This window comes from Dipodomys ordii, unplaced genomic scaffold, assembly GCF_000151885.1.
Source record: "Dipodomys ordii isolate 6190 unplaced genomic scaffold, Dord_2.0 Scaffold6, whole genome shotgun sequence".
NCBI classification, from domain to species: domain Eukaryota; kingdom Metazoa; phylum Chordata; class Mammalia; order Rodentia; family Heteromyidae; genus Dipodomys; species Dipodomys ordii.
The window spans coordinates 12,846,082-12,871,667 of record NW_012267222.1 but is presented as its reverse complement, the minus strand read 5'-3'; the positions used below and the strand labels follow the sequence as shown (position 1 = coordinate 12,871,667).

General features: G+C 47.1%; 1 protein-coding gene across 1 annotated transcript in view; it reads left to right on the top strand.

The window, feature by feature from the left end:
- The first annotated feature begins 104 nt into the window (after positions 1-104).
- The window catches only part of Man1c1 (mannosidase, alpha, class 1C, member 1), a 125,533-nt gene continuing 100,051 nt past the window's right edge, over positions 105-25,586 (top strand). Inside the window, exon 1 of the mRNA XM_013035740.1 lies at positions 105-793. Within this exon, the coding sequence (XP_012891194.1) occupies positions 254-793 (540 nt within the window). The 5' untranslated portion in view covers positions 105-253. The remainder of the gene's footprint in view (positions 794-25,586) is intronic.

Genomic DNA, 25,586 nt, shown 5'->3' with positions numbered 1-25,586 from the left:
CGTCCGGCTCGCCCGGGCCCCGCCGAGGTCGCGGCGCCCCCGCCCCAGCGCGGGAGCGCCGGCTCCAAACTCCCAGAACTTCCGGGACAGTCCCCTCTTTTCCCCCCTGGAGCGGAGAAAACTCCGGCTGGCAGTCCTGCCCGGGGTCCCCCCTGTTCCGGGCGGCGCCCCTTGCTCTCACGTGCCTGGACCTCGAGGGCTTCGGGGGGATCCCAGGAGGGGCTGACGGTCCCCAAATCCGTGGCAGGCCACGATGCTCATGAGGAAAGTGCCAGCCTTCGTCCCGGCCTCGTCCTGGGGGCTGCGGCTGCCGCAGAAGTTCCTTTTCCTTCTCTTCCTCTCGGGGCTCATCACCCTGTGCTTCGGGGCCCTCTTCCTGCTGCCCCATTCCTCTCGCCTCAAGCGCCTCTTCCTGGCCTCCCGGACCCAGCAGCCTGGCCTGGAAGTGGTGGCCGAAGTTGCGGGCCACCACCCGGCCCATGAGCCAGAACCTCCACCCAACCCGGCCCCCGCGGTGCCTGCCCCAGGCGAGGACGATCCGGGCAGCCGGGGCAGTGCCCGTCGCAGGAAGGGATGGCTGCGGCGCACCCGCCCCACCGGACCCCGAGAGGAAGCCACTGCTGCCCGGGGCAACGGCATCGCGAACCCTAGGCCTGGAGAGGAGAGTGTCCCCTTCAGCTTTGATTTCAATCTTTTCCGGAGTCGCTTGCGCCACCCGGTCCTGGGGACTGGGGCCGACGAAAGTAAGGAGCCCCAAAGCCGAGTGCGAGCCCAGCGGGAGAAAATCAAGGAGGTAAGCACCCTGTCCCCCAAAAGAGAGACCTGTGATGCCATGCATTGTCTTGACCCCAGTTCCCCCTGGCTTCTGGGCCACTCTGGGCTCCTAGACACACTCCATACCTCCCTCCCTCTCCCCAAACTTTCTGCCTTCTCTCTCCCTTCATGCTTCCCTACTAGGGGTTCAATTCATTGCCACTTCTCCCAAAGGAGAGCAGCTGAACTCCTGGACCACCTGTCCCCAACATTCAGATCTGTTTTCTGTAGCGTCTTCAGCCCAGTGGCTCTGGTGGAGCTGCTAAGTGAGAGCAGAATTTACATTTCCCAATGGGCATCCTATGCCCATGCATTTGTAGAATTCTTTCGTCCTCTGTGTTTTTAAGTCTCGACTTTCTTCAAACCTCTGTAGGACCTCGGAAACCAAGACTTTGAGAGGTATTTGGTGTCCTGCAAATCATTTGCAATCTACAAACCAGAGATGTTGTGTGACCCTGCTAACTGTTTCTATTGAGCTTTGGAACAATTGTATATAATTGCTTGTGATGCAGGAAGGGAATGATCAATAAGGCAGTGGTAATGTTACAGAAGCACCGGGGTTATTGGCTTAATGAAGCAAGTCTTGGACTGCTTTCTTGTAGGGATTGTACCAGAGAGGAATTTAGAAGAATCTCGTTGAGACTCAATCTCAGTTTAACAAACCAAAACCAAACAAAGCCTTGCTGTGGCTTAAGACAGTTGCAAGTCACTCCTTGGTGCCTACACATTCTACTCCACCCCTGTCAGAATGGCCTGTGTGAAATGTGTGCCCAGCAATGCAGAGGGGCTGCAGTGACACCCCCGGGCCACGAGGGGGCTGTGGGCCAGCCATGGGCCAGGGTCTCCTATACAGCAAGGGAAGATTCCTCCTCCTCCTCCTCCCCCCCCCCCTTCGCCCCGTGGAGCATCAGAAGGAAAGAGCTGCTTCAATCTTGATGGTTTGGCTTGCTGGAGGGATCAGCATATCTGCCCTGATTTTGATTCTAGGGAGAACAGGCGGTAAAGGTTAGGACCTGCCCTGCCAAGACCTGCTCAGAGCCAGCTACAAGCTGGAACTGTCCAGTCTTCCCAGTGCACACCTCACTTCCATTTCTCTCTGCTCTGACCCAGCTATGCTGTCTTAACGAGCAATCATGGAACATTTTGTAAAGTTAAGGTAGGAAACCATACAGAAGCTGAGTCCTGTGTGTGTGTTGCATGTGCACATGTGAGCGCACATGATTCCGTAGTTCTTATCAAGATCTCAAAGGCTAACTGAAGGCTAGACTTATTAGTAGTTAAGCAAGAGGCATCACTTCTCTCTTTTATGTTGAGGGGCCCTTGTTTATAGTCACCTGGACCACCTGCAGCTTCTACTCTGGGACTCCTAAGGAGGACCATAACTCCCACTGAAATTACATAGAAGTTGCATGTGTACTGCTTTTCAGAGGAAGTCAGGGCTGCCATCAGATTTTCTAATGGGTCCCCAGAGAGATTAAAGGTGAACTACCATCCTCCACTGAAGAGGTGCATGTGGCCCATGTCTGAAAGCCTAAGGTTACGAGCCATTGCTGGAGGGACAGCATGGCTAGTAGAAACTTGGTTCTCCTCCTGTGTAGAGCCAGCCTTTAGGCTGGCAGAGGCTGGGGGCCATGATTTGCTGTGGTGGTGGTGGTTGTGGGAGGTGTGAGGACTCAGTTCTGCAGGTGGGTGTAAAGATAGGAGGAGGAGGAGGTCTGTGTTGGTTGCTGCTATCTGGATTCATCAGTGTGGCATCTCCTTGCAGCATGCTGGAAGTAGCTGGAGGCATGCTAGCTTTTATCTGCTGTAGGCATTTAGCAGCCCTCTTCTTCCATGTTTTCTTTTTAATTGTAATTTTCTTATTATTATAAAGATGTATTATAAAGGAGGGGCTACAGTTCCATAACCCTCCTCCCCTTTTGAAGATGTAAGCTCCTCAGAGTGGAGGGGCTAGTATTTATTTGGTTTGAGGGTACTGGGGCTTTAGCTCAGGGACTGGGCACTGCCCCTTAGCTTTTTTGCTCAGGCTGGCACTCTACTGCTTGAGCCACAGCTCCACTTATGGCTATTTGGTGATTAATTGGAGATAAGAGTCTCATGGACTTTTCTGCCTGGGCTGGCTTTGAACCACAATCCTCAGATCTCAGTCTCCTGAGTAGCTAAGATTATAGGTGTGAACCACCAGTTCTTGGCTGAGGGACTGGTTTATATACACTATTAGGTTTTTGAAGCCTATTATCTTTTTTTTTTTTTTTATTGGGTCCGGTCGTGGGGCCTGAACTCTGGGCCTGGGCGCTGTCCCTCAGCTCTTCAGCTCAAGGCTAGCGCTCTACCACTTGAGCCACAGTGCCACTTCTGGCTTTTTTCTTTTTGCTTATGTGGTGCTGAGGAATTGAACCCAGGGCCTCAGGCATGCAAGGCAGGCGCTCTACCACTGAGCCACCTTCCCAGCCCAGAAGCCTATTATCTCTAAGGCTTGACTTTGACCTCTTCCCATGCAACATGAAAAATGTGGGCAGGGTTTTTTTTTTTTTTTTGTCAGTCATGAGGCCTGAACTCGGCCTGGGCACTGTCCCTGAGCTCTTCAGCTCAAGACTAGCACTCTACCACTTGAGCCACAGCACCACTTCTGGCTTTTTCTGCTTATGTGATGCTGAGGAATCAAACCCAGGGCCTCATACATGCAAGGCAAGCACTCTACCGCTGAGCCACCTTCCCAGCCCAGCGTTTTTGACTTAAGTGTTCACTCTCTGTGAGAGTAACTCAGTGCTCCTGAGGAGCATTGCTTAGGACTGCTGCTGGGGGTCTTTATTACTCATTTACATTTCTCCCTCTGCCATACCTACAGGGAGATCTTTTTAAAGGTGTCTGTTGTCACAAAAGGGACTCTGGCTTTGGTTTCTAGTTTGTTTATCCCCAGACTTGGATTGATTAGACCTCAGAGCAGGGAAGGAGCTAAGATCTGATAAAACAGTCCCTGTTCTTTTATGCTGAGGTTTTTAAAAAGGAAAGTAAATACTGGAAACAGAGCCAGAGAAGGTGATAGAGTGAATGGAACACCCAAACTCAAGTGTCCTTAAGAATATGCTAGTTTGAGAGATAGATAGGGGCCCAAGACCTATGCTGATAAGATGGGGTGAAACTGTAGGTTCTGGGTATAAAACATCAGGAAACACTTCGTCACAGAACCAACTATTTTCTCTTACCCCTCCCACTAATTCTAAGCCTTAGAGAAAGCAATGTAGTAGAGAGGGACCCAGAGAACATGGGTTGAAGCCTCAGCTCAGCTGTTAACTGTCTGACTTTGGTCAAGTCACTGCCTTTCCTTCCTGGACCTTCCTGTAGAATGGGGTAAAGGAAAGAGTAGTAGGTTGGTCATGGGCACTTTGGGTCCCAGCTCCTCCCCTGTGGTAGCTGCCAGCCTGCCGAGGGACTCCTTTGTAGTTGGACTTCCAGTGCTTTCCACATATCTAAGTCCCATGAAATGAAGGACAGTAGTGTGGTGGTGACATTGAGAGCAGTGGTGGTCACTGTTGGTGTCTAGATTCTACCCACAATCAGCATTCAAATGTTTACTAACTTTATTCTTTTTTTTTTTTTTTTGTCGGTTGGGGGGCTTGAACTCTGGGCCTGGGCGCTGTCCCTCAGCTCTTCAGCTCAAGGCAAGCGCTCTACCATTTGAGCTACAGCGCCACTTCCGGTTTTCTGGTGGTTTATTGGAGATAGGAGTCTCACGGTCTCTCCTGCCCGGGCTGGCTTTGAACCGCGATCCTCAGATCTCAGCCTCCTGAGTAGCTAGGATTACAGGCCTGAGCCACCAGTGCCCGGCGACTAACTTCATTCTTGTGAGCATCCGTGTCAACTGTGGACATGAGGCTGAATGGCCTTAGCTTGAGATCATGAAGGCTCAAGGTGTACACTAGAATGTACAATGGCTTATCAACAGCCATTTTACATCTGAGGATCATATAGGGAGTGAGGGTCTCATTTCTAGGTGGATTACGTATGGATTCAAGTTCAGACCTTTCCACCCATGACAAGAATTAGGCATGCATTGCGTCTTGATGAACAAATTCACACCTGTTTTTCTGGGGGTGGGGGGCAGTCATGGGGGTTGAACTCTGGGTGCGCTGTTCCTGAGCTCTTCAGCTAAAGGCAAGTGCTCTACCACTTGAGCCACAGCACCACTTCCTATTTTCTGTTGCTTTATTAGAGATAAGAGTCTCACGGACTTTCCTGTCTGGGCTGGCTTTGAACTGTGATCTTCAGATCTCAGCCTCCTGAATAGCTAGATTACAGGTGTGAGCCAACTGCACCCAGCTACTTTATTTTTTTTGGCCAATCCTGGGGCTTGAATTCAGGGCCTGGGCATTGTCCCTGAACTTATTTTGCTCAAGGCTAGCACTCTACCACTTAAGTCATAGTGCCACTTCTGGCATTTTCTGTTTACATGGTACTGAGGAATCGAACCCAGGGTTTCATGACAAGCCCTCTACGACTAAGCCATATTCCCAGCCCCTACTTCAGCAGTTGTGGAGCTGGAACTCAGGACCTGGGTGCTGTCCCAGAGCTTTTTTTGCTCATGATTACTGCTCTGCCACTGTGAGCCACAGTGCCACTACCCATTCCCTAGTAGATAATTGGAGATAAAAATCTCTTGCCCTGGCTGGTGTCTACCAGTAATCCTCAGATCTCAGCCTCCTGAGTATCTAGGATTACAGGTGTGAGCCACCAGCACCCAGCTAAATTCACACTTTTCTAGATGCTTGATGGCTGATCTGGGGAGCCTTCATTGTCCTTCCCAGTGAAGGGGCCTTTTATAAAGGGCAACTGGCTATCTGGGCCAATGAGTGGGGGATACTGGAGTTGGTGTAGCCCCTGTAGTGCTTTCTGACAAACTACATCAAGGGCCATTTCCTCTCATCAGGTGCAACCCCACCTTGCTGGGCTGGGCAAAGAAGAGTGTGGGTTGAATTTCACCGCCTTCCCTTTCTTTCTACTTGCTAAGAATCCAACCTGGGTTCAAGTTTGTCAATTTTGAACCTGGAGAGAAATTTCTTTTTATCTCTGAGACTCCAAGAAGACACAGAGGAGGAACTACAGACAGGTTTATGGGCTGAGCAACTGAAAGACCCAAGAGGTCCTTTAGAAGTTGCAATCATTTTCTGAGTGCAGTAGTGACTTGAAGGCAGCGAGGAGGTGGCAGGCATGAGTGAAATCACCTGGTTGCAAGGGTCAGCTAAGCTCTGCCCTCAGGGCCTCAGGATATCACTGCTGGTGTGGTGTGATAATGTCTGGCCAATGATCTTTGCTCACTGTTAATGGGTTGCTTCATTAGTCAAGTGCTCTTTCTCTGTGTATCTGATTTGTTGGCATTAGTGCAGGGACAGGTAGAAAAATGAAAAGGCATTGTGTTCCTTGTAGCATGTAAATCTGAGCTTGTGAGATAATTAATATTAGGAACTGTTCAGATTTAAACAGCTTCCCTTCAAAGAGCTCCCAGTTGCTAACTCATTGAAGATCCTTTTTCCCTTCCCCTTCCATTCAGTTCCTTCGATTCCTCTTGCCTTGCTACACTGCACTTAGGTGGAGGCTGGCTGAAAGAACTAGACAGGTCTGAGCCACACTCCTCCTTCCTCGTTAGCAGTTAGACAGGGAGCTGCAGTTAGACAGACGTTCGAATGTGTCCTACCACCAGGACCACGGAACACCTGCAGCTAGGCGGCTCTGCTTTCACTTTGAGTTGCACCATTTTTGGTGGAGCTGGGCATCCAGGGAGCATTGGCTTTTCAGGTCTCACACTCTTAACTCTGACTTCCATGTTGGGGCAGGGAAAAAAAAAGAGATGACTTAAAAGTCAGCTGCTGCTTTCATAGTACAGCTTACAGTACAGGGTCCAGAATATAGATCCCTGGAGGTTTTCAGAGCAAATGATTTACATCCAACTTCACAAAATGCCTTTTCTCTAGCGTTCCTGGAAGATGGATCCATCACTCCTCCAAAAATAAATATTGTGATATATATTAGGCATACTTTGCTCAAAGGGCCTTACATCTTTTCTCCTACTGAAACAAATAAATCAAGCTCGCAGATTCCCTATGTAAGGAAACCCTTGGCATCTAGCTGGTAGCCTAGCTCTGTCTGCATCCAAAGTTGAGTGTGTGGTGGGGTGTTGGGAGCTATAGCAAATGTATTCACAAAACCTTTTAGCTAGGAAAAGATGTATGTGGGATTTAGGAGAGCACCTTATTACATTGGACGAGTACTACATTGCTTGAAAACATGGGCAGGGGTGAGGGTCATGAACCAAGGAGGATTTCAGTTCTCTCCCCTGGTAGTCCAAAAAGACCAGGCTCATTCAAACATTGAGCCATAGTTTCCTGTTATTCTCTGTCCAAGGCCTTTGTACAGTATTTGCCTAATTTGGAGGACAGAAACAGTTCATTTTTCTTGGCTTTGTGTTTCTATTATCCATGATGGTGAAACCAAATTTGAGACCCATGAAATCAGGGCTTGATGACCTTACTCTCACCTCCCTCTTCCTCCTCCACTCACTTCACTCTGAGGCTAGTTTGTAGCTCAGACACATTTTCTTAATCTCAGTTGATATAGCTGAAATTGCTGAAGTCAACACTGCCTTAATGTCTTGCCACACCAAGAAAACAGAGGCCCAAAGCCTCAGTGTGGTGGCTCAGCTGCAATCTTGTTGAGTGTGTCTCCAAACTGTGTCTCCTTTAATTAAAGGCAGAAGTTAGGGCAGTTATCCACCTGTTTACTTTGGCATTTTGATTGGTGCTTTCCTTGGAGCATGAACAATTGTTCCATGTATGTGTGTGTGCGCTCATGTGTGTCTGTGTGTTACTGGATTTTGAACTTAGGCCTGATGCTTGCTAGGCAATACTCTATCACTTGAGCTATGCTTCTGGCCCTTTTGCTTTTAGTTTTTCAGGTAAGTAATCATACCAACTTTGCCTAGGCTAGCTCCTGACCTTGATCTGTCTACTTATGGCCTCCCTTATAGCCAGGATTACATATATGAAATCACCATGCCCTCCTTATTTGTTGAGACATTTCACTGATTTCTGAGTATGTTCTAGTTGCTGAGAATATAAGGGCAAAAATTGTCAAATGGGACTATATCAAATAAAAATGTTCCTGCACAACAAAAGAAATGATTTCCAGAACCAAGAGGAAACCCACAGAATGGGAGAAAATCTTCACCAGATACTCAGTGATAAGAATTAATATCCTGGATATATGAAGTCTTCAAGCATACAAAGAACAAATAGTCTAATTGGTAAGCAAATTAAATAGTTCACGGGAGAAATACAAATGACTAATAGATGTATGAACAAATGTTCAACATCCTTAGCCAGCCAGGCACTGGTGGCTCATGTCTGTAATCCTAGCTACTCAGGAGGCTGAGATGTCAGGATTGTTGTTCAAAGCTAGCCTGGGCAGGAAAATCCATGAGACTTTTATCTCCAGTTAACCACCAGAAAACTTGAAGTGTCACTGTGGCTCAAAGTGGTAGAGTGCTAGCCTTGAGCAAAAAGAGTTTAGGGACAGTGTCTAGGCCTCAAGTTCAAGCCCCACAACTAACAAAAAAAATTCTTAGCCATAAAAAGTATAAAGCACATGCAAATCAAAACCACACTAAGATTCATCTCAGTCCAGTAAGAATGGCAGCGATCAAGAAAACAAACAAATGCTGGCTAAATTTGGTCAAAAAGGAATTTCATATACTGTTGGTAGACATGTAAACTAGTGCAAACACTGGAAATCAGTATGAAGTTCCTCAAAAACACCTAAAAATAAACCTTCCTTATGACCCTGCCAAATCACTATTGGGCATATATCCCAAGGAGAGTACATCAATATACAAGAAAGGCACCTGCATACCTATATCTGTTTCTGAGCTGTGCACAATTGCAGATTGTCTTAAAGAAATTAATAAATTAGCATCGTTTCACCCACATTCTTACCATTGCTAGTACCTGTCATCTTCTTTTGTATGTGTGGGTTTCCATCTGGTATTTTTCCATTCAATCTGAAAAAATTCTTTTCACTTTCCTTGTAGTATAGGTCTGCTGGTGACATATTCTTGAAGCTTTTGTTTACCTGAAAATGTTTCTATTTTTGTCTTCATTTTGAAAGGGCATTTTTGCTGCATGCAGAATTTTGGGTTGACTTTTTCTTTGTTCTCACCAAGAGTGTAATTCCATTGTCTTGTAATCTGCATTGTTTTTGGTGAGAAGTTAGAGGACACTCCTCTGCATATAATGCCTTTTCCTTACCTTTAGGTACTATTACAAATTTTCTGTTAAGTTAGGAGTGGTGGCTCATGCCTGTAATCCCAGCTGTTCAGGAGGCAGAGATCAGGAAGCTGTCAATATGAGGCCATCCTGGATAAAAAGTTAGCATGACCCTATTTCAAATAAGCTAGGTAGTATGGCAGTACAATGACTGATCCAGGCTATGGACTGGGATAAAAGCTGAGTCTCTGTCTGTAAAAAGTTTGGAGCAACTGGGTGCTGGCAGCTCACACCTGTGATCCTAGCTACTCAGGAAGCTGAAATCTGAGGATTATGGTTTAAAGTCAGCCTGGGCAGAATCTGTGAGACTTTTATCTTCAACTAAGCACCCAAAATAATAATTAAAAAAAAAAAAGCCAGAAGTAGAGCAGTAACGCAAGTGGTAGAGCATGAGCCTTGAACAAAAAAGCTCAGGAAAAAACTCCAAAACCAAGATACCAAACAAAAACAAAAACAAACAACCCTCAGTGCCCAGGCCCTGAGCTCAAGCCCCAAGAATGGTACCAAAAAAAAGTCTGGAATATGATAGCTCAAGTGGTAGCATGTCTTGCTTAGTAAGCAGAAAGCCCTGAGTTCAAACTCTAGCACTGCAGAAAAACAATACTTTTTGTCTGTTTCTTGACAAGTATTTTGCCATCCAATTTATCTTCTTTTTATTTAGAACTATGTTAGGTTGCTTGACATTGCCCTAGAGGTTACTGAGTCTCTGTTCTCCCTCCCACCCCCAGCTTTTCTGTGCTTCAGTGTTGTTTGTTTACAAGTTCACTGGACTTCTCTTTAGTATACAATCTGTTTCAAGCCTACTCAGTGAATTTTTTGTTTTGGGTAATATTTACTTCCTGGAATTCTCATTTTTAAAGGTTTTTGTTTCTCATATGTCTACAATCTTTGTTTCTATATTTTCCTTTAAATCTTGAGATATATTTCTAATAGCTTTTTAAAAAAGCCATTCCTGTGGCTTTGCTCTTGAGATTTTAAAAACTGTCAAATACTTTCTCTGAATGCTTTACCTCACATTAAAAAAAAGGTAGGGTTGGAGTCATGGCTCAAATGATAAGAGCACCTGCTTGGCAAGTTCACAGCTCTGATTCAAGCCCCAGTACTCAGGGATTTGAAAGAAAGAGTTATTCACGGGAGCCAAATTGCTGAATTCTTGATCAGAGGACACAGCTGTAGGTGCTTTCTGTGAGAGCAGATCCTATCTACTCAACTTCTGGGAAGTTCCAGATGAAGTAAATGTATCTCATTGTAAAACCTGCCTTTTATTTTTAGTCTCTCTTTTTTTTTTTAATGTGTGTGTGCCAGTATCAGAGTTTGAACTTAGAGCTTTCTCACTGCTTTCTTGCTCACAGCTGGTGCTCTACTACTTAAGCCATGCTTCCATCCCAGCATTTAATTGGAGACAGTATTACAGACTTTTGTGTGTGGGCTGGCTTGGAACCATGATCTTCCAGATCTCAGTCTCCTGAGTGGGTGGATTATAGGCATGAGCCACTGGTGTTGGCAGTTTTAATGGAGGGAATGAGTAAGGGCTTGAGCTCAGGGCCCTGTGGTCTTTCTTGGCTTTCATGCTTAAGACTGGCACTCTACCACTTGAGCTACACTTCTACTTCTGGTTTTTTGTTGGTTAATTGGTTAAGAAAAGTCTGTGAGACTTTACATCCTGGGTTTGCTTTGAACTGTGATCTTCAGATCTCAGCTCCCTAAGTAGCTAGGATTGTAGGTGTGAACCAACAGTACCTGACTTCAGATATAACTCTTAAGAGCTGAAACCTAAGCCTGCTGAATAAATGCTGGTTCCCTGGGAAGATATCTCAATATCTGGTTTGTTTTTCTGCATTTGTGTTATTGACCTAAACCAGCAGATCCTCCAAGTGTGTCACATACATTATGGAGCGCTGTGGAATAGTCTTGTTTTGTTTAAATTATAATAATCAATGGAGAAAGAAGGCTTTAGTTCCTTTCAGAAGTGAGCCCTTTCACGAACCGCCTATAATAATCAGTCTCATTGTGTCGTAGTAGAAGGACATGGTTTACAGAGAAAAGATTATGTTTCAGCAGAAAAGTAGAAGCTCTGTCCAGAGACTCCTGATAGCTTTGTGTCAGACTTGTGCGGTGTGTAATTAGGAAAGGGTGGAGGCCACCGGCTCACCCATGTGCTCTCAAGGCTGCGTGGTGTCGTGCCAGCAGGGCTCTGTCTGGCCATCAATCCTGGAGTAGTTGAGATGCTTTTGGGTAGCATCAGTCCAGAGGAGCCATGGAAGTTGGGTATTACACATTTCCTCCATTAGGCCTGGGATTGGGTCACAGAATAGTAAGATGTTTGTGCTCTGAATAAAGTACTCTTCAGCTTGGAACCAAGTGAGAGGAGCAGGATCCTAGTTTGCCCACCCTGGCATCTGAAACCTATTCGTATGTATAAAAAAAGCTTTTTTTGGTTGTTATTATTTGTTCTTTTGTTTTGTTTTTTTGCACCAGTACTGAGCCTTGAACTCAGAGCTTCATGGTCTCATTTAGATTTTCACTCAGGTTTGCACTCTACCACTAATGCCATGCCTCCACTTCCAGCTTTTTATTGGTTAGTTGGAGGTAAGAGTCTCTTGGCTTTGTCTGCCTGGGCTGGCTTTGAACTGTGATCCTCAGATCTCAGCTTCCTAAGTACCTAGGATTACAGGTGTTGGCCACTATACCCAGGTAGGAAAGGAGTTTTGAATCTCTAAACCACTCTGTTTTCCTTTAAGAATCCTCAGGGGTCTGGGAGCTGGGATGGGGTGGACAACTCTGGTGAGGAAATCCCTGTGTATGGGACATCCTAACAGAGGCTCAGTTGCCTCATCCAGTAGCCCATGACACTTGGGCCTGAACCACAATCCTGGTTCACAGCTGACAGAATGGAGTCCTGGAGAGGGAAGTAACAAACTCCTGGCTGACCCATTTACTCCCATGTCTGGGCTCAGATCCCCTCTCCTATCCTTGATGTAGATGGCCCCTACAACCGCATCTGAATGCTCATGGTCATAACTTTGAGGTCTAGTTTTCAATTTGTTTTTTTTTTTTGGGTCCGGTCATGGGGCCTGAACTCTGGGCCTGGGTGCTGTCCCTCAGCTCTTCAGCTCAAGGCTAGTGCTCTACCACTTGAGCCACAGCGCCACTTCTGGCTTTTTGCTTATGTGGTGCTGAGGAATTGAACCCAGGGCCTCATGCATGCAAGGCAAGCACTCTACCACTGGGCCACCTTCCCAGCCCCGAGTTTTCACTTTGAGATGGAAAAATATGAAAGTTGTTAGAGCCTTGGTAGGTATTCAGAAGAATTTGTCTCTGGAATCTAGAGAACAGGGATTCAAACCTTTATTACAGTCTGGAATTGCCTGAAGGATTTCAATACTTGCCGCTGTGTATAGAATCAGAGAAACATTTCTGTGATCTGTGTGCAGTCTCAGCACTCAGATTCAGACACTTCCGGGGGAGGGGCAGTTTCCTAAGGTACACGCAGGCATTTCCAAGCCTGAGGTGGTTTTGTCTTAGTCTAGGCTACTTCTCTTTTCTAGATTGTCCCCTTTTATTCACTATTTGAGAGGTGGGAAATTTCTTCTTTTAAAATTTCCTCTGTGCCAGGATTGAATAGAGAAAAGCTGGGTAAGGCTCAGTTAAAACTGAGTGTCCCAGGGTTAAGAGCATGACCAAGAAAAGGTACAGGTTTATTAAAACATTAAGAAAAGTATTGAAAGCACCAGCTGCATGTGGAGGCTCAGTTATACACAGAGAGCTGGAGGAAAGATGAAGCGAAATGGTACAATATAATATTGTCCTGTGCCAGGACCACTTCCTACCACAAACAGATGTCTAAAGGTAAGGAAACATTGCTTAGCTGTATAAATATTTGTCAGTCCCACCTAAATCTTTTGGGAGGAAGCAGGCAGGACATAAACAGCTGAAATGAAAATATTTGCTTGTCCAGGAGTAGATTTCCCAATAGTCTGTTGCCTGCTCTCCGACATGGCAGCCTCTGCCTCTTTCCAGTTACCCAAAATTTGCACTTCGTTCTCTGGGTTTCCGCTTTCCAGGTTTCCGGAGATTCTGGAGCCAGCAGGGTAGATTGTTATCTGCAAAACTGAGTAAGGGGTGGATGTCCAGGAGAAAGGAGGTCCTGAAGTGAAGGAACCCAGTCCCACGTGTCTCATGCAGTGAGCCCTGCCCATTTCCTCCCATTTCTTTCATGTCCAGTGTGTGACCTGAGACCTAGGTTGATTAGGTCGCATCTGTCCTGGCCCCTGGTGGCAGAAGCTACAGGAAGAGAGAACAGGCTGTAGATTCCTCTAAGTTCTTTCCCTGGGCTTTCTGTCTGTGAATTCTCAGTCTTTGCCAATGGGCAATCTTTCTTCAGCCTTCCCACCATTTATTTCAGCAAAGTCTTTGGCTGATGCAGCATATAAAACACATCCTATTTGCCCCTGCATTGATTGCATTCGAGCTTGGAGGGGTGGACATTCAGCCTGTCAGACTTCTGAGAAGAAATTCCTCTCTGTTGTTAAGTCTCGCATTACACTGTGCTTGCTGGAGGCCGCCGGCTGCAGGAAACGGTGACAAACATGGAGCTTAGCAGATGGCTGTGCCTGTGGTTTCCTGGAGGCCTGTGTGGGAGACAATTGTTTGTATATTGGTTTTCATTTATGTGCTGGTCTTATTTTCATCTTCCTGAGGTACCCAGATGCCGTAGTGATAGATCGATTGGAAACGACTCATTTGTCAGGGTTCCGTGGGGGACGTAGGTTCCCTCCTCGTGTGCAGTGGAGTCTAAAATGTTTAATTAGATGCTGAGGCATTTCTGCCTGGATCTGCCTTGGCCAGTTTCCCCTGGTAGATGCTGTTCCTGAAGTGTGAGAGGGACTGGGGACCCTCTGGGCTTGGCCTCCTCTCCCATTATCCCCTCCTTTTGTCTTCGAGCACCCTTTGGTTCTGCCTCCTTTCAGCTGCTGCTCATGTGCTTCCCTCAGTCATTGTTGCCCAAGAAAACGGTTTCCTGTGGCTGCTGGAATTTGCAGAGCTGATTTGTGTTGGAAATCTGGTTGTCAAACAGGTCTGAACCAGACTTCATGGAATAATGTAGTTGAACTGATACGCAGTGAGAGGAATATTAACTCCCTGCAGCTTATCTGTTTTGTTCCGGTTCAACCTTTCCAGAAAACCAACTTGCTTTTCCTGGGTGCCAGGCAGGGCTCTAAATGTGAGCATGTGGCTTCTGCCCTCAATGGGTAAAATGGGTAGAATATCCAGGTAGCATGAAGCAGATGTATAGGCAGCACTAGTGCCAGAGAGGAGCTACAGGAAGGTGTGAAGAAGAGGGCTGAGCTCAGGGCTTGGGAACAAGTGACAGATTGGGCAAGTGTGGTCATTGTGGGGTGGTGGGGTAGGATGGTCAGTGCAGAGGGGTGCTTGGGGGAAGGGGTGTGGTCAGTGTGAGGTTGGGGGGTTGGAAGGTATGTGGTCAGTGCAGAGGTGGTAGGCTTGAAAGGGCATGGTCAGTGCAGAGGTGGGCTTGGGGGAAGGGTGTGGTCAATTCGAGGTGGTGAGCTTGGGCAGGGATGGTGGGCTTGTGGAATTGAAGTTCCACCTGTTGATGGGTAGGTGTTGGTAAGTGGGGCTATGAGAGATAAGGTTTCAAACAGCTGAGGTTTCTACCTGGGGTAGTGATAAGAGTCAGTGAGAAGTCTTAGTGGGGAAATGAGTTTAATGCTAGATGTAATGAAGCTAAGATGCTTAAGAAGTATGGGTGCTTATCTCCTAGGGGCTGGAAATGGGTTTGCCACTGGCCAGGACTTGGGAAGGACTTGCATTAAGCTGGTGCGTCTGTCAGAGAGGCTTGAGTAGGAGCCATCAGAGGACTGAAAGGCCTTTGGGAGCAGCAGTGTCATAGAGGTGTCCTCCCCTCCTTTCTAGAAATAGAGCACTGCCCAGCTTTCTGGCCTGTCCTGAGTTTGAAGACAGGCTTCTGGGCTGGCATATGGCTAAGGAAATCTTAAGAGCTCTGCTACCAGAGCAGTCCCTGTTCGGGAGCAACCTTGGCCTTTCCTGTCTTCCTCAAATCATTCTCACTGTGTTGTTAGTGACTTGGGCAGCTTCAAGTCTGAATGTTAAGATCGCTCATCCCTGGGGGTAACAGGTGAGAGGAGGCCAGCACTAGTCAATTCCAGTTTATTACTGCAAAGCTGAAAAGTGACTCTGGTCATGGCATTTTCAGCAGGTGGTATTGGGTTGCTCCCACCTCCTCAGGGAGGTGCTGAAAGCTGAACAGAGTCCCTGTTCTCCTTTCTGCCTGTTCTTGGAAGGCCTGTACAGACAGAGGAACCCCCTCACATTCCTGGGCTGCTCAGAGCTAACCACCTTCCCTAGAGTCTGTACTTTGCAGATTCCTACTTGTTTCAGCTGAGGCCACAGAAGTCAGGAGGAGCAGCAAGTAACGGCAGAGACTGCTGTATGAGATAGTGACTTCAAAAAAATTATGAAGGCTGGGTGTGGTGGTACATGCTTGTGATCCCAGTGCCTGGGAGGCACAGGCAAGAGAGTGAGCTTGAGGCCAGCCTGGGCTTAATGAGACTATCTCCAAACACCTAAAACACGTGTGATAAAAAACAATTTATTATTCTTTTGGGTGGCACTGCTGAAGTTTTAGCTCAGGGCTTCACACTTGCTAGGCAGACCCTCTACCACTTGAGCAGTACCCCCAGTTTTTTGGCTTTATTTTTCTGGACTATAGGCATATGCCACTATGCTCAGCTTAATTTGTTGAGATGGGATCAGAAAAAATCTTGTCCCCTTCAGCAGTCATCCCTGTCCTCTGCCCCAGCCCCCACATCCACCAATCTGCTTTCTGAGCCTTTCTGGGTTTTTCTGTTGTGCATATACGTTGCATCAATAGAACCATGCCATATGTGGTTATGACATGTTCAAGGTATGAACTGTGTTGTAACATGTTGTGAACATGTAACATGTGCCAGGGCTTCACTTCTTTGTATCTGAATCCTGTCCCCTTACACAGATGGACAATACTGTGTGCATTCCTTTTGACAGACATTGTGCTGTTGTGCATGATATGATTGTGACTGTTCTTGTTTGTACTTCATGATGGACATATTCTCAGTCCTTCTGGTGCATACCTAGCAGTGGCATTGCTAGGTCACATGGAATCTCTGTTTGACTGACTGAGGGATTGCAGACAGGCTGTTTGTTTGTTTGTACCAGTACTGACACTGGAACCAGAACTGAACTAAAGGCCTTATGCTCTCAGGTTTTTTGCACATGGCTAGTGCTCTGCCTCTTGCACCATGCCACAACTTGTAGCTTCCCTTCACACGTTTGGCCTTTTGCTCATGGTTTTGTCTGCCTGCCCAGGCTTTGTGCTCCTCAGCTCTCAGCCTCCTGAGATATCCAGTGTTACAGGTATGAATAACCAATACCCGGCTGCAGACTTCCTCACATCATTATTGGCAATGTCTGAGGGACATGGAGACTTCTGCTGCTCTGGCATAAACCTGAATAATTTTCTGGAGTGAGCCACCAAGTGATGGGAAGGTAGGTGACATGCTAGGGAAAGGCTACAAGGTGGGTTTGGAAGGCTGATCTAGGAGGTACCTGTCTGTGTGAAGTGTTTGCCCCCAAGCCTGGGGTGGGAGCTGATTATAGCCTCCCCAGGTAGGGCAGATTACCAGCCAGGAGGAAGTGGCTCAAGACCAGCTACAGCTCAGGCTGATGGGTATGTGGGAGAACTGTGTCAGAGACTGTAGATGAGAATAGTAGGCTCCAGTATGGAGTAACGTGTCTTGTCTTACCCCAAGTTTCACCTGTCACCTGAGGCTGAGGCAGTTCTACCTGTGCCTGAGTTCTGAATCTCATTGCTGGGTCCAAGGCCTCTGGAGGCTCAAAAGCTTTTTAGCTTCTTTTGTTTGCTTTCCTTGGTAACTCTGCTTATTTGAGGGCATTCCATCTCTGGATCAGTTCTTAGAGACTTTAAGTCAAGCCACATAAGCACATAGCAGCACCCGCACAGAGGTGTCAGGGTGGCCGTCTTTTACTGTACCTGGCCAGCCTGCACCTAGAAGATAACACTTTTGGGACACATGAGCCAAGGCAGTGCTACCCTATAAACAGAATTTAGAATGATATAATTTAATGGTGCTGCTTGTATATTTGTCACCTCCTTGAAGCACCTGGCAATCAGGAAGTGTGTTCCCAGTTACAGACAGAGGCTCAGACAGAGCCCAGCACTCAGACTCCCTGATTAGGAAGGGGCAGAACTAGGACACACAGCTGGGGTTTCTGGCTCTGGACTCAGCATTCTCTCTGATGTTCCCCACGCCTTGGTAAGCTCTCAAAGACGGTGCTCGTCTTCTCTGTTAGGATAGAGGATGGTCTTGGGCTCACAGAGCTCAAAGAGTGCGGGGGAGGATCTGGGTCACATCTGATTCTTATGCAGCTAGCTTCCTCTCTCCCCAGGCTGTGAGATGGATCTGTTTTCCCAGTCTGCTGAGGCCAGCTTGACCCTTGGCCATGTCTCCATCTGTCCATGGCCCTTTCTGGGCAGCAGCCTCCCGAAGAGATAAGCCCTCATCTGAACTCTGCTGAGATTTTCAAGTCTTGCCTGGCTTCTGATGAGACACAGTTAGCGTCCCCTGCCGAAGCTGCAGCTTTCTGCAAATGGTAAACTCTACTTGAGGGCAACATTCAATTATGAAAATCTATTTCTCTTGCCACATTCAAAAAGTCTCTTAATGTGCCTTTGTGCACACACAAATTTAGTGACACATCACTAAATGTGTATGTGGTTGCCATGGAAATGTCTCTCTTCTAACATGACATTCGAAGAGCACAGTGAAGGGAAGTTTTCTTTGTAAAGAGAAGCAGAGCAGAACTTGGCTAATTGTCATCACACTAATCCCCAAACTGTCATTCTTCCCTGACTACCTGTCTCCTACTTCCTGTCAGCGACTTAACAGTAGAATCCGAATCTTGTGCAAGACTAGGTCTCCTGTTTCCTGAGGGGCTCTACAAGCATGCTTCTTAACACTCATGCCAGGCACATACCAGGAGAGGAGCCCAGGTCTTCTTGATTGGAGTTTTCACCTAGAGGCACAGAAGGTGTACCCTTGTGGACTGCCTAGCACTTACCACTCATGAGCACTCGAGGCTCAGAAGAACTCTTGGCACCCTTTCTTTGCAGAAAATGCTGTCTGAGTAGGCTGTCTGGAGATTCTTTGTGATTTCCACTGGAGTTGGAGAGCTTCGGTTTTTGTAATCTTGACAGGTACATGACATGACAGCATAAAGAAGTGTGCTGATTCTAAGCCCCTCTTTCAACGTCAGAAGTCCCAAGTATTTTCCCAGTAGTGGTGTGAATGCACAGTGTGTGGAGAAAGACAGAAGGATTCCAGAGACCTGAAACGACTTGGATGTTCTTTGTCCTCACCTGTCCTCTTGGCTTTCTTGACTGATCCCCTTTGTGGGCAAAGTGGTCCTTTTAGTTCTGGATTTTACCAGTAACTTTGGAGGGGATCCATTGGCTAATAATTTCACCCAGTCATCGGGTTGTACTGGCCTCTCCCAGTTTCGGGGTGGAATAACAGTTCTTTTTGGGGGGTGGGTCCAGTCGTGGGGCCTGAACTCTGGGGCTGGGCGCTGTCCCTCAGCTCTTCAGCTCAAGGCTAGCATGCTATCACTTGAGCCGTAGCACCACTTCCAGCTTTTTTGTGTGTGTGCTTATGTGGTGCTGAGGAATCGAACCCAGGGCCTCATGCATGCAAGGCAAGTGCTCTACCACTGAGCCACCTTCCTAGCCCGGGATAACTGTTCTTAATGGCTCTGAGGTTCATATCAGGCTCACAGCCAAGAGATGGTCTTAGGGCTCCAGAGGCCAGTTCATTCATAATGCATGTCTCTGCTCCTGGTATCAGACACAGGGGTGGCTTCTAGGATAGTGAAGGCTAGACTCCTGCCTCTTGTGTTCCTCCTGTCTTCTTAGTTTCTGGGCTTCTGAGTACCTGCTTGCTGCCTTATGAAGCTGCCCTACGCATCTTGTCATTACCTGATGTCACAAGGTAAACTTGAGAGCTTTGCTGCTTTTTTGTATTGAAACCTTTAGGATCATCTGTCTTGTTTGTGGCTGTCTTGGCTGCTGTGAAAACCTTTAGCCACTGGCCTGGCAGTTTCCAAAGTGAGAGAACACTTCTGACCCTCAAAGCAGGGCTTTAATGCTGGATACTCTCTGATTGACATCTACACCATCAGTGGAATTCTGGATCTCCATGTACCAAGTCTTTCCTGCCACAAACAGAGTGACCTTGGATAAGCCGATGTCAGGCTCATAGCCACGCTCAGCATTATCTCTTACTGTTATTCTTCTTACCCTCAAGGGGTGGATGAGGACACCTGTGGTGCAGGCTGGGCTCTGACCTAATTGAACCTACAAGACTTTATAAGAGCTGAGGGAGCTCCAGCAGCTCTCCAGGAGTTCAGAGCATTTTGTTACCTAATCAGTGCCTGGTGTTGACGCTTTGAAAGGACATATCACCTGTTTAGGCTGCTACCATTCCTGACTTCTTCCAGGGGTTGTTCTGAGCTTATTTGAGGGAGCTCATGACCCCTCCCCAGAGAAACCAGGTCAGAACTGCCTGCTTGACTCTGTGGCTTTTCCAGGCCTAACCATATCTCACCACCTTCAAAGGACAAGGGTGGGGGAGGGGGTGTCTTTAACAGTAGTATTCTATTTGCAACAATGAAGAACTTACCCTTGACATATGATGTTCTGAATTCTCTCTCCTGATTTAGACTGGTAAATGTACTAAACATGGATGTATAAATGGCTATTAGGAGAGTTGACCGCCCCATTTTGCTTTTGGCTTACACAAGTAAATATCAATTTAGTCCTTATAGAAGGAAAATAAAGGAGACTTGGATGTCTCCCTAATCCACAAGCCCTATAATTCTCACCTGGAAAATCTAGCGCTCCTATTTCAAATCAGTTTTAATGGCAAAGGCTGAAGGGAGGCTTTATTGCTTCTTACCTGAGCTTATTTTTTTAAAATCTTTTTATTTTTACTTGTTCTTTCAATAAATAAGAACTCCTTCAAGGAGAGTGGGAAGGGGCCAGCTTAAGAGAAAGAGACCAGTGTATGGGAAGTTGGTGCTGAAGAGATTCTACCAGGTGGAGGGAGACACAGATGGGTTTTGTCCACTAACTTGCCAACATTCTAGGCTGCTGAGGTTGGGGAAAGTGGACAGACTGGCCTTGCTAGAGGAAGACAGAGGTGGGAGGGTTCTTTATACTTTTGCTGCCTAAAGTTTTCTTGGGTTGTACATTAAGCCTCTCTGGGTTCCCTGCCTCATTCCTGGACTTGTTAGCCCTGCAAGTAGTATGAACTCGGACATTCCTTTCCCCAGCAGCCTGGCCCACCTTTCTTCAAAGAAGGGTCTGACCTAACTGTTCTCTCAAGGAAGATGCTCTATGCAGGCTGACTAGTGATGTACTCCTCTGCCTGGTACCAGTCAGTCTGGTATCAGATTGGTGTGCATCTTCTTTAGCTACAGACCTTTAGAGTATATTGTAACCCCTGACCACAGATCACATGTCAGAAAGGAAACGGGATGTTCCCCATAGGGAAAAGTCTGTGTTTTGCAGATGGGCGGGTTGTGAGATTTAGGAAAACAGCTCAGTCTGCTGCATCTGGGGCACATTGATGGCCTGGTCTTCACCTTGGTGCCTGTTGCTCCCTGCTGCCTGCCTGCTGGGGCCAAGACTGGCAAGGACAGTGGCTGCTGAGGGGCTCAGGAACCCTGCAAGCCTGCACTGTGCCCAGCAATGTCCACTCAAGGCCAAGCTCTCTCTGGCCCCTCAAGGCTGTTCCTGCCTCCTGCAGTCTAACTGCCTGGCCAAGGCCCCAGACTCTTCTCCAGAACACTCATAGATGCTGTTCTCTCAGGGTCATACAGATGAGCCTCGTGGTCAGAGGACTGACCATGAGCTCTAGGCGGTGGGAGGAACCCTGCTCAGGACAGTTGTTACCTTTCTGGTCACTGCTGGAACAGATGGCCTGTCTGAGTAACTCTGGGACTCTAGGAAGTTCTGTCCACCACCAAGGAACCTGCTCCAGGCAGTGAGCCACACTCTCCGGGGAAGCGAGACTGCTGATGCATCCTCCAGGGCTCTTCCAGCTGGCATCAACCCACCTGTGCTGGGAGCTGGACAGCCCCCAGCGCCTGCTGAGGCATGGGGCTAACTCAAAGGCAGTGTTGGCATCTGGCTGTTCAACCAGACTGGCACTTGCTGCTGGCCTTGAGCTGCTGTGTTGTCTTCCTGCCTTGGTCAGGAGGGCACTATCATGGGGATCTTCTTCTGAGGCAGAGCCTGGGGGAACCACACTAACATGGTGGCAGAGTGAACATGAGCATAAAAGTTCTTGAACTGTAGTCTCTGTTTTCTTTCTTTCTTTTTTTTTTTGGGTCCTGTCGTGGGTCCTGAACTCTGGGCCTGGGCACTGTCCCTCAGCTCTTCAGCTCAAGGCTTGCGTTCTACCACTTGAGCCACAGCACCACTTCCGGCTTTTTTCTTATGTGGTGCTGAGGAATCGAACCCAGGGCCTCATGCATGCAAGACAAGCGCTCTACCACTGAGCTACCTTCCCAGCCCTGTAGTCTCTGTTTTCTTTTCTGCACAGTAAGTGGATAATTTGGAACACCTCTAGGGTTGGAGTATACAAAAAGTGCTTAGAAGAGTGCTGGCATATAGTAGGTATTTAATGAAGAGTAGCTTCTATTGTTACTCCGTTAAGACCTCTGAGGGTCTTGCAGTGCTGCAGGTTAGCGTTTCCTCTCCAGGGGTTTTGTGCTATTATGGTACTATTTGTGTGCCCCAAACTGAGATTCCTCATAATTAGGTGCCCAGCCACCCCGTCCTATTCTGGATGAAGGCCCCTGGCTTCTCAGTTACAAAACTACCTAGGTTCCTGGATTTTCATGGATTCTACAGGTGTGAGTGTCTTTATCATAGCTGTTTTAGAGATGTTCCTGGACTTTGGAGCTTTTCTCCCAGGCACTCTCAGGTGAGGCTGTAGCTTCCTGAGTCTGGCTCCTGTAGGAGAGTTTCTATGCAGCCCAGCTATCCCTCAGGGCAGGGGATGGTTTAGGACAGAATGGGGTGGGGGCACTCAGATCTGAAACTTATCCATCAATTCTAGTGGTTCTTCACTGGGGCAGGTTTTGCCCCCCAGGGGATCCTTGTCAACATCTGGAGAGAGTTTCAGTTGCCACAGAAGGGTTGCCACTGACATCTCCTGAGTAAAAGCTAAGGATGCTATACACAGGAAAGACCTCAGCAAAGAACTGTCCATCCCAGAAAGCCAACAGTGCCACCACCCAGAAGTCCTGATCTCTTCCTGGCTGGGCAGGAGCCATGTTTGGGTACTTCTAGGACTGGGAGCAGCAGGTAAATCAGCCCGACTGCTTCATCCCTTTGTGTGCCATAGCCTAAGAATCTAGAGTCACTTAACTCTCATTCATGTACTGTGCAACTCTAGACATTTCCATTAACTCCTCTGAGCCTTAGTTTGCATTTTGTGTATATGGCAATACTATGGGTAATTAATGCCTTTATAGATGAGATCCATCAGAGGACAGCATTCTTGTGTGGAATGTGTTAAGGGCCATGCGCTGTCACACTGCTTCCTGAGGCACCTGACTCCTTGCAGAGGACAGGGTCCTGTAGGAGGAAAGCTCTGCCAAAATGCCAGTGTTGGGCTGCACCCAGGCTCTGAGTTGAGGAAACTTTTGTCCCATAGGCAGGATAGATACTCACCAAATAATTGTCTTTTCTTTGTGTGTAGTAAGCTTGTACTTTAATTTGTGTGTGGCCACATTGGGAAGGCTGACTTTATGGCAGATGCTGTGGGTGTAATCTGCTGGGCTGTAAATTTTCTGTGGTCCCAAAGTGCTGTGGAGTTTGTGGAGCACACACTGTCCTCTGATAATTGAAGTGGCTGCAAACAAAGCCAGGCCTTATTAGGTTGAAACAAACCATCTTGCGGGCTATGCTGTGTTAAACACAAAACGTAGAGCAGAGCTCCAGTTGAGTGCTTCAGCACACACTATCCCTAAAAATCATGGATTAACAAATCATTAACTTGCTATGTGATGCTGAGCAAGTCATCTTGGTTTTAAACTGTCCAAAACTCGACCTCCAGGTCCCTTCTTGTGCCACCTCTGGAGCCCCTTTCAGGATTTAGGAAACTTGAGTAGAGTCTGCTGTTGACTGCCTCCCTTCCAGGCTTTGGATTGCCTCTTCCAAAAGGGGTGGGCAAGCCCCTCTTCTTGCCTTCATAATTGAGAATCTTGGATGTTTTCAAAATACTTAATGGTGAGTTTACTTACAGGGAACTAGAGGACACGTGTCATTTAAATCACTTTTCTTGGCTTCAAGGGAGTGAGCCAAGTCTGACAAATACAAATGGAAAACTGTTCTCTGGTTCTTGCCCCTGGCCCTTGGAGACAGAGGATGATTGATGTACAGGACAGAGCAGAGCTGGGTGGGAGGCAGCCTCTTCCTCCTACATCCCTTTTCAGCTCCTATCTTTTCTCCTGGAGTCTTGCCAGCCTCTGATCAGGGGACTGACTCCCAAGGCTATTGGAGGAAATCTTTTCCTTAAAAAAAAAAATCCTGGGGCTGGGAAGGTGGCTCAGTGGTAGAGCTCTTGCCTTGCATGCTCAAGGCCCTGGGTTCGATTCCTCAGCACCACATAAGCAAAAAGAAAAAAGCCGGAAGTGGCGCGGTGGCTCAAGTGGTAGAGTGCTAGCCTTGAGCTGAAGAGCTGAGGGACAGCACCCAGGCCCAGAGATCAGGCTCCACAACCAGACCCCCCCAAAAAAAAATCCTGAGGGGGCAGAGAGTGTAGTTGTGGAGGTGGGAGGGAAGGGATGGTAGGGGAAAAACAAAGGAGGAAACAAAAATGCTCGATAAGAAATGTACTCATTACCTTGCTCATGTAACTGTAACCTGTCTGTATAGTATTTTCACAATAAAAAACTTACTAAAGAAAAAAGAAAAAAAATCCTATAGAAAATGGCAGTTTTCCCTCAGGGACTTTGTACCCAGGTTAATAGGAGCTCACAAAGAAATGTACTTTTCCTCCCAAATCTCAATTTCTTCTGTGCACTTTGATATAAAAAAGAAAATCTTGAACTTGGCAATGTGGAATAGCTCCCTTGGTTCTACAGGCAAGTCCCCTTCCTAGATTGGGGTCCTCAAGACTTCTGGGTTCCTCTTTGTGGGAGATTCCAAATGGACCAGACAGCCCCAAATTCTTGTTTTTTTCTTTTCTTTTTTTCTTTTTGTTAGAGTGGGGCTTGAACTCAGGGCCTAGGTGCTGTCCCTGAGCTCTTTTGCTCAAGGATAGTGTTCTACCACTTTGAGCCACAGCTCCACTTCCAGTTTTCTGATGGTTAATTGGAGATATAATCTCATGGACTTTCTGGCCTGGGCTGGCTTTGAACCATGATCCTCAGATCTCAGCCTCCTGAGGAGCTAGGATTACAAGCGTGAGCCACCAGTACCCAGCCAGTCCCAAATTCTTATGGGATTCACATTTTGTTGGTATTATTATTCAGTTGTGGGGCTTGAACTTGGGGCCCAGGCACTGTCCCTGAGCTCTTTAGCTCAAGGCTAGTGCTCTACCACTTTGAGCCACAGCTCCACTTCCTGTTTTCTGGTGGTTAATTGGAGATAAAGAGTCTTACAGACTTTCCTGCCTGGGCTGGCTTTGAACCATGATCTCAGCCTCCTGAGTAGGTAGGATTACAGGCATGAGCCACCAGTGCCCCACTGTTGTTTTTTTTTTCTTTGCAAAGAAAAATTTTAATTGATACATAGGATTTGTACATATTTATGGGTACACTACAATAATTTGATATAGATGTACAATGTGTAGTCACTAACCCCTCCCCATTTTTTTTTGTGGGTTGTGGGCCTTGAACTTGGGGCCTGGACACTGTCTCTGAGAATTTTTGCTTAAGCCCAACTCTACCATTTTGAGCCACCATTCTACTTTGTTTTTTTGTTTGTTTGTTTGTTTTTTGAGTAGTTAATTGGAGATAAGAGTCTCATAGGGACTTTTCTGCGCAGGTTAGGTTCAAACCATGGTCCTCAGATCTTAGCCTCCTGAGTAGCTAGGATTATAGACACAAGCCACTGGTGCCCAGCTTTTAAATCTTGTTTGTTTGTTTTCATTTTATAACATCGAGACTGGTACACCTGGTATCTTTCCCAGGGCTACTGGTCATTGGTGATGCTTTGACAAAGTGTCACTGCATGCCGGTGGCTCACGCCTGTAATCCTAGCTACTCAGGAGGCTGAGATCTGAGGATCTCGGTTCAAAGCCAGCCCAGGCAGGAAAGTCTGTGAGACTCATATCTCCAATAAAC